This window comes from Saccostrea cucullata, unplaced genomic scaffold, assembly GCF_032062105.1.
Source record: "Saccostrea cucullata isolate Sc308-1 unplaced genomic scaffold, CSIRO_AGI_Scuc_v1 ctg1057, whole genome shotgun sequence".
NCBI lineage: Eukaryota > Metazoa > Mollusca > Bivalvia > Ostreida > Ostreidae > Saccostrea > Saccostrea cuccullata.
This window is the reverse complement of record NW_026934218.1, coordinates 16,692-28,926: the sequence shown is the minus strand read 5'-3', so window position 1 is coordinate 28,926 and position 12,235 is coordinate 16,692. Positions and strand designations below refer to the sequence as shown.

The window sequence follows — 12,235 nt, the reverse complement described above, 5'->3', positions numbered from 1 at the left end:
GATAAGTTCAATGTTAATTGTACTTATCGTTAAATCAATTGTGCAAGTCTTTAATTCATTGTATTTGTACCTTTCTTCAAATCAATTGAACCTATCTTCAAATGAATTGAAGATGGGTGTAATCTAATTGTACATATCTCTGATTCCTCTAAAGATACATCGAAGGTACAATTGATTTAATGATAAGTGCAATTAATTTCAAGATATATACAATTCATTTGAAGAGAGGTACAATTATTTGAAGATAGGTATACATATTTAAATATAGGTTAATTTAACGTTCCATACATTTAAACATTTTAATTTGACGTTATTCAAAATGACGAACTAAAGGATTTAATATAATTAAAAGAAAAATAAATTAGTGGTTTCTTTATGAATACAAAATCCCATCAATGAAAAAAACTCTCCTTCATTAAAAGATAGGAAAGAAAACAAATAACCCCTTTGAGTTTTTTAATATAAATTTAGTTATTACTTATTTAGAAAAATGTCTATTCATGATAATAATTAGGCGCTTTTGTTTGAAAATGTTCATTCTATTTTTTTTTTCGTTCAAATTGGCCACGTAACATCAACCATCAGAAAACCATTTGTTTTAATTATTTATAATTGTTATATATTATCATAATATTATTATATTATTATATTATTATAACCAATGATCGGCTCCTCAATTCTTGAGAAGCCGAAACTATGAAAAAAATATATAAAGATGAAAATGGAGACGACAAAAACGATGACAAGGATGACGATGAAAACAACAGTTAAATTTTGATCAAAATAGAAACACATAATTATCACTAATGTTTGCACAAATTCACTGAGCAAAGATGGACACCTCTAAAAATAAAAAAAAATCCCCTTTATTGAGTTACATATATCCCACATGCAGTTATATTTTTTCACAAGAAAGTGAGTTCAAATGAAAGTAAGAACTGAAAGCCAACGCCTTTTCAAATCAGAGAAAGTAACAAGGGGACGAAGGATTTTTATGGATACCTGATATAGCGGTGCTCTGTTTGACACAAAAGAAAAGGCAGTGTTGCAATTTGAATGGTAATTTATCAATAAACAAATGACAAAGCAAACAACATATGTCAACACATAGTATAGTTGTCAATACCAATACAATTAAACACATTACGTAATAGAAACAAACGTATATAGCAAAAACATCATAGAAGCTTAAGTTCACAATAATATTCAATGAGGTACGCAAAAATGTACAGTAAACAGAATGCGTATGTCAGACCTAAACAGTGTCAAAGATGGGGCAACATCCGCCCTTCTTATAAATTCTGAAATTTAAAAACAAATAAGTAAAAAAAATAGGGCAACAATCGCCCTAGCAAATCACCACGGAAAGTTATTTCAGAAATGGAGGAGGGGTGGGAGGCGGCATCAGAAAATTGTAAAAATGATTACCGCGAAAAATAAATGTGTAGTCTGACGTTATCTTGCACATTTATTCACTGAAATTTTGTATAATGCACAACCAAATTCATATAAATTTCTTTGACTGCAATCGCAATTTTGGGTTTTTCCGTCAGTGACCAGAAAACAACCTAGACCAAAGAATTTATTTTTGCTTCAGTTCCATTTCCTAAGAGCAAAACAAAGCGATTGATACCGTTGCAGATTATTGCATTATTCGGGTGCAAGCGGGAAAGAAATATACAGTAAAGTTGATATGGATGAAACTTTTTTTATTGAAACAAATAACTGTACACCACTGTTACTTCACTTAAAACAAAATAAAAGCCAATTAAAGTATAAACTATATAGAAAATAAACTCAGGTGTGAAACTGATAAATTCTCGTACACATGAAAGCCAGTAATATGGACTACAACCCGGACATGTGGAAATAAATACCATAGAAAATGTTTTCAAAACATAAAAATAAAGAAGAATACGCTAAAGAACATAAAAGTAGTCATTAATCAATCGGCATACACATATATAGTGTAAGCATAAAGATTGTGATAAAATATAATGTGAATAAGATTGTAAAAGTAAAAATATTTTCAAGCTTGGAATAATATCTGTATTTGAACACGTAGATTCATATTTGAGTTTATGAAGAGACTTACTTTTACATTTGATACAGCATTATTGTCAAATAATAGCATTTATGTAATCATGTGTTTTATGGTTTTTTGTTTTCTTAAAATCAAAACATATCATGTGTATGTGTATTTGGCGTCTATCGGGGAATTAGCCAAACCTGTGTACATTAACCAATCAGAAGCGTGTATTTTCTTGTGTCTCAGATTAGCGCCACTTCACTGATTTAGAGGGAAAACAAAAACACGTTAAATTTTTCTACTTAAGAAATCAAGAAATCACCATGTTTTCCTGTGGAATTGTATGATTCCTATAGTAGACCATCAGTAAATAGCTTTATCTGGATTCTGGTAGACCTAGACAGTGAAGTAAGTTCTTATTGGTGACTTTTTAACGAATCCAGGATTCGACAGCTCCGTCCAAAAAGCCCACAACACGATGGCGGAAGGTGCGAAGATTCATGTTCGAATCATGGGACATTCATACATTCGCCGGTTAGGTGAATTTATCGCAGCTAATGAAAACTATGCTAATTTACAATTAGATAATACACGATATTTTGTGGACTTTCAAGCTAGAGGGGGGCTAACCTTTCAACGTCTAGCACAGTGCGCGGAATTCACTAATTTCCCCAAACCTCCCCCCGATGTGTGCTTTCTGCAAATGGGCGGCAACGATTTATGCCGGGTACAACCCCACAAAGTGGTGACAGATTTACTCTCATATGCCCAATATTTACGTGACGGCGTGGGAATCAAAAACGTTATAGTGGGTCAATTGTTACGTCGACAGCCATGGGCGACCAGACCAGGGTATAACGAAGACGTCATATACGTTAACAATAAATTGAAGGAAGGAACTGCTACCCTAGAAAACATTTATTATTGGCAACATCGTGGATTTTGGACGGACCTGTCTTATCTTGGTCGTGATGGTGTACACATAGAGGGAACATCCAGGCACATGAAAAAATACCTCCACAGCATTCGTATTGCAGTTCTTCACCATTCCAGATAAGCCAGTGATTTTTAATCATATTAACTATAGATCTGTAACTCTATTACATGTCAGAATTCAGTATGGTCACACGCAGAGTAGTGTACATTAATTTAATCTCACGCAGAGTAGTCTGATTCAGTTTAAGCGTATGCAGAGTATTATGCATTATTTTAGTCACACGCAGAGTAGCGTGCATTAGTTATGCCACACGCAGAGTAGTGTGCATTAGTTGAGTCACACGCAGAGTAGTGTGCATTAGTCGAGTCACACGCAGAGTAGTGTGCATTTGTTGAGTCACACGCAGAGTAGTGTGCATTACTTGAGTCACACGCAGAGTAGTGTGCATCAGTTGAGTCACACGCAGAGTAGTGTGCATTAGTTTTATTCATACAAATGTATTAGTCTCTCTATGAGTAGTATGTTAAGAGATTCATGGCGTGTACTTGATGTAGAATACTGTGAAAATTGATTTTATTACTGTACTTGGTAGTCATACAATTAAAGCAATATGCTTTGGTTGTCACAATTGATGTTGCCTATATGTTATATGCATAATGCATATAATATTTTGTGATTTGCAGTAAAGTTTACATAAATTTTGATCTCAAACATCTGGGTGCATAAATCTGAGTTGAGTAATTAATAACAGATGCAGTCCAATGGTTCCAAAATTTATGTAGAGATAGAAATATCAAGTTTGATTAGTTATCAATGATATATCGGACTTGACACACACTGAGAATGATGTGTTAAGTCCTGAGAAAAAATAATATCTGTTTGGCTTATTATATATAAGGCACATCTTAGGTTAGCTTAGACATATCATAGTGTATTAAAACAGTGAAGTCATTTTGTAGGAGTCATGCCTAGGAAAAAGACTTCCAAACAGACAGACGGCCAGGGTATGGATGCGCCATCCGCAAAACGTCGGAAGCCAAATCAAGCTTCGGGGGCCACAAAACCAGACCAAGTCCCCATTGACTATCAAAAACTTGCCGCAGAGATCCTACGGCAACAAAGTTTGCACCAACCTCAGTCGACTGGTGAAGAAAAAAACCAGGAACAGACCTCTGCATCAACGGCAATATCACAGGTTAATACAACAGCTTCAATATCATCACAGCCTGCTACATCAGGGTCACAAGCTTCTACAGCAGGGTCACAAGCGTCTACATCAGCGACACAAGATGCTACCTCAGGGTCACAAGCTGACACAACAGCAACAGTGTCACAACTGGTATCTAGGATATTTGAAGGTGAGCCAGCAGGCACAGCACCCAATAAAAACACAAGTAATTACATATCAATCACTGATGGCATTCCTCTTGGTGCAACCGTACCTAACAAAATTAAGTCAAAAATATGGTCAAATGAATTTATAGATTTGCGTAGTCTCTTGACGCACCAAGAGGAAGACCCAGTGACCTTACTGATCACACCAGGGGTAATAAATTTGCAACATAGTCAAAAGTCTAAAACACCTCTGTCCATCAACCAATGGACAGATGCGTTTCTGGTTTTTACGTGTATCGTTATACAACAGAAACCCACTGAGGCTCCCCACCTGCTTAAGTACATGTCATTCATAAGGGAGCTACAAAAACTTCATGGGGATTCAGCGTGGCGATCATACGATGAGTCTTTCAGGAAGTTAAGGGAGACAGTAGACCTTCCATGGCAAAAGCCAGTGGAGGAACTACGTGGTAAATCATTAGCTGTTTCCACAAAACAATCTAATGGGCAGCCTTTTCGTGGGAAACAGGTGGGGAGAATCGGTGGGGTCAGATTCTGCTTCGCCTATAACCAAGGTAACAAATGTAAGTCAACCCCCTGTCCATTCACCCACATTTGCCAAGCCTGTAGAGGTAATCACCCCAAAATTAAATGTAAATCTACAGAAAAATCTGAACATGATAGGACCTCACCCAACCCCAGTAAAGGCAAACAAACTAAATGACCATTTAAGGGGTTACGATGACCAATTGAGAGATTATTTGGTAAAAGGTTTCAGTTTCGGATTTTCCCTGGGATGTGAAAACACTCCTACAGCATCTTTGTCAAAAAACCATAAATCAGCTCAAAATCACCCAGAAATCATACAAGATCACATACAAAAGGGCCTTGAGCTCCATCGTATAGCAGGACCTTTCCCAAACCCTCCTTTCGACCCATTTGTGTCATCCCCTTTAGGTGTCATACCAAAATCAGAACCAGGAAAATTTCGTATTATTCATGATCTTTCTTATCCAAAAACAAATTCTGTTAACACCCATATTCCAAAAGAAAATTCAGAAGTTCATTATGACTCAATTGATTGGATTATAAATTTAGTGCAAACTCATGGCCTTCGGTGCCTGATGGCAAAAACCGATATTGAAGATGCATTCCGAATCATTCCAATTTGCCCAGAAGATTATCATTTACTAGGGTTTTCTTGGCAAGGAAAATATTACTTTGACAAATGTCTCCCAATGGGGGCAAGTAGTTCTTGCCAGATATTTGAAAAATTCAGTGTAGCTCTACAGTGGATACTACAGTCAAAATTCGGGGCTGGGGGAATGTCACACATTCTGGATGACTTCTTCTTTATTGGACCTGCGAACTCTGAAAGCTGTAAGAATGACATAACAAATTTCCTCTTTCTGTGCAAAAATATTGGTGTCCCTATCAAAATGTCAAAGACACAGACTCCAACTACAAAAATTATAATCTATGGTATTGAAATTGATTCCGACAAAATGGAAGCACGGCTACCAGCGGACAAAATTAACAAGATTAAAATGCATTTGGTAGAACTTTTACAAAAAGATCAAACTACATTACGTGAACTTCAATCTCTGATTGGTTTACTCAATTTTGCGTGCTCAGTAGTGGTTCCAGGGCGTGCTTTTCTCCGACGCATGATTGATCTAACTTGTGCAGTAACTGAACCTGCAACACACATTCACTTAACTAGGGAAACAAAAGCAGATATGGAAACATGGCTGTCTTTCATAAGCTGCTTTAACGGGAAGTCAGTTTTTCTTCCTCAAAAGTGGTTGTCCACAGATCACCTTACCCTTTACACAGATGCATCAGGGTCATTGGGCTTTGCGGCGATTTTAGGTAATGAGTGGTTTGCATCTCACTGGGACTTTTTACAAAATGATTGTCAAATAGCAGTCAAAGAGTTATTTCCCATTGTACTAGCTATAGAAATATGGGGGAACAAAATCAAAAATAAAAGAATCCTATTCATGTCTGACAATATGGCAGTAGTACAAATCATTAACAAACAAACATCAAAAGACAAAACAATTATGAGATTAGTGCGCCGCTTAGTTTTAGCAACCTTAGAAAACAACATTCATTTCCGAGCAAAACACATTCCGGGAAAGCATAATATCACTGCTGATCGCCTCTCCCGTTTTCAATTTCAGGCAGCTTTCCAGTCTGCACCTCACTTAACCCGCCAGCCGACACAAATCCCTCAAGCCAGTTTGAACATTTGAACTCATCAGCTTGCAATCTTCTGTCAAAAGCTCTTACAAAGAGTTCAAGCGCAGCCTACAAAAGATCATGGGACATGCTAGTGAGCACATTTCCCTCCATCAAATTCTTGCCTGTCTCACCATCTACATTATGTAACTTTATTTCTTACCTATTTGACAACGGATATTCTCCAAATAGCATTGCAACACATGTATCAGCAATTAGTTATGTACATAAATTGTTAGGCACAACAGACCCATCGGATACATTTCTGGTAAAAAAGGTCATGCAAGGCTGTCACCATTCAGCCCCGTGTAAAGATTCACGTTTACCAATCACAGGTCCCATTTTACACAAGTTAATTCAAGGGCTTCAGTGCTCTGTTTTGAATCAGCATCAAAGAATTCTTTTAAAGTCAATTTTTCTTCTTGCTTTCAATGCATTTTTACGGCTAGGGGAAGTAGTAGTTAAGGCAAAAAGTCTAGCTAGCACAGTCATCCAACGAGAAGATATTTCATTTACCCTAAATGAGAACTCACCCATCGAAGTTGTAATTGTCTTAAAACACTTTAAAACAAATAAAACAAAGGACCTCTTCCAGATCCACTTGAAGGCCTTAAAAGACAACAACATCATGTGCCCCGTGAATGCCTTGTATGAATATGTGAATATGTTTGGTCATCACACCGGGCCTCTTTACCAGTTCATTGGGGGGAAACCAGTCCCATATTCGTTTGTAGCAAAACATCTTCAAAATACAATTCAATTCATTGGTCTCAATCCTGCTCTGTACAAAGGCCATAGTTTCAGGATAGGAGCAGCTACACATGCTGCAAAGTTAGGTTTTTCGGAAAACAGTATTCAAAAAATGGGCCGATGGAACTCAGATGCCATTCGTAAGTATGTACGCCTCGAAAGCTTTAAAATATAGAAACTTTATCAAAATGCAGAAATATCTTTCTTGGAATAAGAAGTAAGTACAGGTTAACTACTAATATGCAAGAACTTTAAACGGGGTGTTTTTTCAATCCACCAGGTCAGAAGTTAACTGCTAGGGGATTGAAAAAACCAATTATTACAAGTGCACAGGTCAGAAGTAAACTGTGGTGCAACTGAAACTATACACAGGTCAGAAGTAAACTGCTATGTGACTAAAACTATACACAGGTCAGAAGTAAACTGCTGGAGTCTTAAACTATATACAGGTCAGTAGTGAACTGCTGTGCAAACAGGTGTTCATGTAAATACATAGTGATGTTTATATTTGGAAAATGTTTTTTGCCTTGTTATTCACAGATATGTGTACTGCCATGTATTAACCTAGTCCCAAATTTTCCAGCTGTGCCTGCTGGTTCTCATGTTTTGCTATTATAAATAATGTAATGTATGGGTCAAAATGCAATGTTGTGAAAGCTAGTCTCCAAAAATTTACATCTGGATTAATTATCCTTTTTTACAGAGTGAATTGTTTAACTGTTTACATTTTTTTTTCTTGTATGTTAAGATTTACAAAAACTATGTGTCAAAATAGTGTTGATATTTGTCTGCATACCAAAATCATAAGTGCATTTTGTGTGGTCTACCCTTAGATGGCTAGTCCACTTTGGTTGGCGTTTTTGCAAACGTGGTTTGCCTTTTGTGGGCTTCTGTTTTTATTTTTGAACGCCAACTTTTTGCTTGTAATGTATATATGTTTTACAATTTTTTCTGTTATTTCGTACATTATTTTGACATGTAACAGGGGAGATCATTATACAACTTTACTTGTTTATGTAAAAGAATATTTGTATAAGGTTTTTTGATCTCCCCATTTATTGTATTCTTTAATACTCATTGTCATTTTCAATAAATGACAATTCACACAAATATGGAGTTGTGATTTTTATCCAGGAAGAAAGTGGAAGGTTATTTAGATCTCAATAATATGTAAACAAGCAGGTATTACATAATACAGCATTATTGTCAAATAATAGCATTTATGTAATCATGTGTTTTATGGTTTTTTGTTTTCTTAAAATCAAAACATATCATGTGTATGTGTATTTGGCGTCTATCGGGGAATTAGCCAAACCTGTGTACATTAACCAATCAGAAGCGTGTATTTTCTTGTGTCTCAGATTAGCGCCACTTCACTGATTTAGAGGGAAAACAAAAACACGTTAAATTTTTCTACTTAAGAAATCACCCACCCACCTTCCCCAGCTTTCACCATCAGTCAAATATCAAACATTTATGTTTATGGTAAAACATGTTTGATTATTTAATGTTATCTTCTTTTCTTAAAACACAACAGTGCGTTGTGTGGGGCCTTCTGTTTTTATTTTTGAACGCCAACTTTTTGCTTGTAATGTATATATGTTTTACAATTTTTTCTGTTATTTCGTACATTATTTTGACATGTAACAGGGGAGATCATTATACAACTTTACTTGTTTATGTAAAAGAATATTTGTATAAGGTTTTTTGATCTCCCCATTTATTGTATTATTTAATACTCATTGTCATTTTCAATAAATGACAATTCACACAAATATGGAGTTGTGATTTTTATCCAGGAAGAAAGTGGAAGGTTATTTAGATCTCAATAATATGTAAACAAGCAGGTATTACATAAATGCTGACTTTTACATTTTAGTGATTGGAGTTTGTCTCTGTTTAAATTGTAAAAGTTAGTCTCTTCATAAAACTCCATTTGCAGCATTGTTTTCGTCCCAAGCCTGACAAACGCTTCTAGATACGTGAGTTACTTAGATAGTGGGAGATGGACTTTCCCCTATAAATTCAAAGCCTGTTTTTGAAGAAAAAACACAAAAAATCTCGGAACTTCCTATCAAAAACAATTTTATTCAAATATGCATACACATGTACTTTTGTATTAATAGAAAATCAATGCAGTTGGGGGAAAGTATAATTTAAATGTTGTGCTTTAAATATTATATGTTGAAACAAAATATTGAATACAAATTACAAATCTCCGTACAACAATGGATAATTTACCTTCGGTAAACATTTAACTTTGCTTGATTAGTGGATTAATGGATGCAAACGACCTAACAGTTTTAATGCTTTTGAATGAGATAAATAAAGCTAGACTATTCCAACAATTGTTCTTTTGTTAACAATAAAAGTAATGCATTTGATGTGTATTTGTTCGGTAAAATTTCCTATTTGCATTTTCTCTATCAATATTTATATTCTTTCCATTTTTGAAAAGATAAAAAATACATATTTGAATTTTTTACTCAACACGAACGTTTATATTTCACTTATTCTGCAATTTAGAAATATGAATAGATTTTTTTAGTGTCATCATTTCAGGAGCTGCGTTTTTAAGTGCAACTGGTAAGTTTTTATTCCTGAAATGGATTTTCATAGCCTTTTTTAAAAACCCTTTTAAAAGCAATACCATATGTAAATCTTTCTCAGGAATTGTACACTATTTTATTAAATGTTTCGTGAGTTCAAGTTCTAAAACCAAGGGGAAAAATATTGTAAAATAAAGTCAACTTAAAATTTATTTTTTTACATGATACATGTAACAAATTTGTAACTATGAAAATGAAAGTATTTTTTTAGTACGTACATGTATTAACTTCAAGCTGTAATATTTTTTTTTATTTCAAATTTTTGAATGTATTTTTATATAAAAATTTACATTATATTTTCGAATTTTTTGCCGATTTTTTTTTTCATATTATTTTTGTAGAAATTATTCCTTGATAATTCAAAAATAATCTAAAAATCGAACCTTCTGGTATGTCGCAAAGTTTCACCGTAAATTATTGCTTTAAAGTATAAATACAAACCCTGTGTGTTTGATGTTTGATGTAGTTACATAATTATATAGTGTGTGATTATATATTTTAGGCCATAATAAACAATTAGAGCAAAATGTATGCCGAAAACACAATTTCCTATGGGTCTGAATTAAAACTATAAATAATATATCATATACATGTATAAAAAAAATCGATCAAATGAACAATATTTTTAAGAATGCCAGCTGATTCAAATTTTGAAGAGAGATGAAAGATTTGATGACAAGATATTTGCAATTCTTCTGATGTGACGATAAAACACCTGAGTATACCAGGTGCCTCTTCATGTGGGCGGTTCTGTAAGACGATTGGTAAATCTTTGGCATTCACACATATAGAGTCGGAGTGCTACTGTCATAAACGCAAACAAACGGAAGGAAAAGCATTCACCATAATGAACGGAGCTCAATACTATTCAAAACTTTCACTTTCGGATGAAAGTAGTAAGCAAAAAACTTAGACCAATGTCATATTTTAATCAATTTTTTGAAATTTGTTAAAAAGAAATATTTCGATATTTAAGGATTTCAAGGAATGCATTGAATATTATATTTATGAATAAATGAAATTTAGATTACATGTATATCTCATTTTATTGTAGATTGCAACGATCACCGGTACAAATATTTTACTGAAATCAACGTCTGCTTCAAGCTTTACGAGAATGCTTTAAACTGGAAGGATGCCAATGAAAAATGTATGCTGGAAGGAAGTCAACTCATTACACTAGATTCTGCTGAGAAATTACAAAATTTTCAAAACATTCTTCATTACAACAGTGAGTTATTTGACAGTTTTTGTCCGATTTTTTTTATTCTATCATTTATGATAAGTTTCATGATTTTGACAATATATATTACAAAAAATGTTGATGATTCGGATTATGATATTTATAAGTGTTGGTCTTTTAAGTTCCATTATGTAAATATATCTCGGGGATTTTTTTTGTAATATTTGAATGCAATTGGTTTGTGCATGTAAATAACAAAGACTTGCATGTAGGCATATTTTATGAAATGCAATAATTTGCACACATTTTTATCAAATAGAAAGTATCAAAACTAAATTGAGAAAAACACACATAGACGTGTATATGTATTCATATTTTCGTACCTTACATACATAAGATCAGGGTAATGCATACATGTATTGATTTTCTCTGATTATATTTTAGTATACATGTATCAGTAACACTTAAAGCAAAGTTATTTGAAAGTTAACGGAGCTTTTCTTCTTTTTAATCTAAACAGCTTTTTACTGGATTGGATTGGAGGATCTAAATAAAGATGGCGTCTGGCAATGGACCAATAAAAAGTCTGTTGACATAAATTCGACCCTGTGGTATCCTCGCGAGCCAAATTTTACACATGAATTATGTGGATGCTTTCAACACAAATCCACTCACCAATATGGTCTATACAACTGTAACTGTATTTCCGAATTCGCTTACATCTGCGAAATGTGAAAGTTTAATTTATATTCTTGTGTGTGAATTACGATATATGTTCAAATATCATTTTTTAATTTTTATGGACCCTCTCTACACTTTGTCTTAATTTTCAGGTTCTTATTATATCCTGGTAAGCTTGAGATAAAGATACATGTACCACAGAGTATTCTGTTACATAATTATTTTATTCGAAAAAGTCTTTTATGGGAATGTAACAACAAAGATATATTATAAACGTGATTACTTTAACCTTTCAATCGTCAACTTCCTTTACGTATGCAGCTTGATCACCTGCATGCGGAGTTTATAAATGAACATACTAAGCTGATTCGATACGAAAGAGCATGCTCTACTTGTGAAACTTTCTAAAAGAAGGCTAATTATTGTCAAACAAGTTGGTGAAGGAAAAAATATTAGCATTCTTGTTC

General features: G+C 34.1%; 3 protein-coding genes across 4 annotated transcripts; all 3 read left to right on the top strand.

Moving 5' to 3' along the window:
• The first annotated feature begins 2,175 nt into the window (after positions 1–2,175).
• On the top strand, positions 2,176–7,712 carry LOC134240206 (uncharacterized). Of its 2 annotated transcripts, none has more exons than XM_062722309.1 (4): positions 2,176–2,437; positions 3,926–4,324; positions 6,488–7,435; positions 7,576–7,711. In XM_062722309.1, the coding sequence occupies exons 2-4, from the start codon at positions 3,931–3,933 to the stop codon at positions 7,653–7,655; spliced, it is 1,422 nt and encodes a 473-aa protein (XP_062578293.1). In that variant the 5' UTR covers positions 2,176–2,437; positions 3,926–3,930; the 3' UTR covers positions 7,656–7,711. The 2 variants fall into 2 exon arrangements, with proteins under 2 accessions (XP_062578293.1, XP_062578292.1); XM_062722308.1 differs by lacking the exon at positions 2,176–2,437 and adding an exon at positions 2,956–3,086 and having other exon boundaries at positions 7,576–7,712.
• On the top strand, positions 2,508–3,086 carry LOC134240212 (uncharacterized). The gene has a single exon (XM_062722312.1). The coding sequence runs from the start codon at positions 2,508–2,510 to the stop codon at positions 3,084–3,086; it is 579 nt and encodes a 192-aa protein (XP_062578296.1).
• A 2,743-nt stretch (positions 7,713–10,455) lies between the features above and the next one.
• On the top strand, positions 10,456–11,879 carry LOC134240211 (C-type lectin domain family 4 member A-like). Its single transcript, XM_062722311.1, has 4 exons — positions 10,456–10,459; positions 10,633–10,800; positions 10,959–11,135; positions 11,608–11,879. The coding sequence occupies exons 1-4, from the start codon at positions 10,456–10,458 to the stop codon at positions 11,820–11,822; spliced, it is 564 nt and encodes a 187-aa protein (XP_062578295.1). The 3' UTR covers positions 11,823–11,879.
• Positions 11,880–12,235: the final 356 nt, after the last annotated feature.

Bases quoted from the DNA above. Each gene is read 5' to 3' on its own strand.
- LOC134240211 (XM_062722311.1), top strand. The intron at 10,801-10,958 runs GTAAGCAAAAAA...ATTTTATTGTAG, and splicing joins TTCACTTTCGGATGAAAGTA to ATTGCAACGATCACCGGTAC. The intron at 11,136-11,607 runs GTGAGTTATTTG...TAATCTAAACAG, and splicing joins AAACATTCTTCATTACAACA to CTTTTTACTGGATTGGATTG.
- LOC134240212 (XM_062722312.1), top strand. From the start codon at position 2,508: ATGGCGGAAGGTGCGAAGATTCATGTTCGAATCATGGGACATTCATAC.
- LOC134240206 (XM_062722308.1), top strand. From the start codon at position 3,931: ATGCCTAGGAAAAAGACTTCCAAACAGACAGACGGCCAGGGTATGGAT. The intron at 4,325-6,487 runs GTGAGCCAGCAG...TTTCAATTTCAG, and splicing joins GGTATCTAGGATATTTGAAG to GCAGCTTTCCAGTCTGCACC. The intron at 7,436-7,575 runs GTAAGTATGTAC...TCAATCCACCAG, and splicing joins ATGGAACTCAGATGCCATTC to GTCAGAAGTTAACTGCTAGG.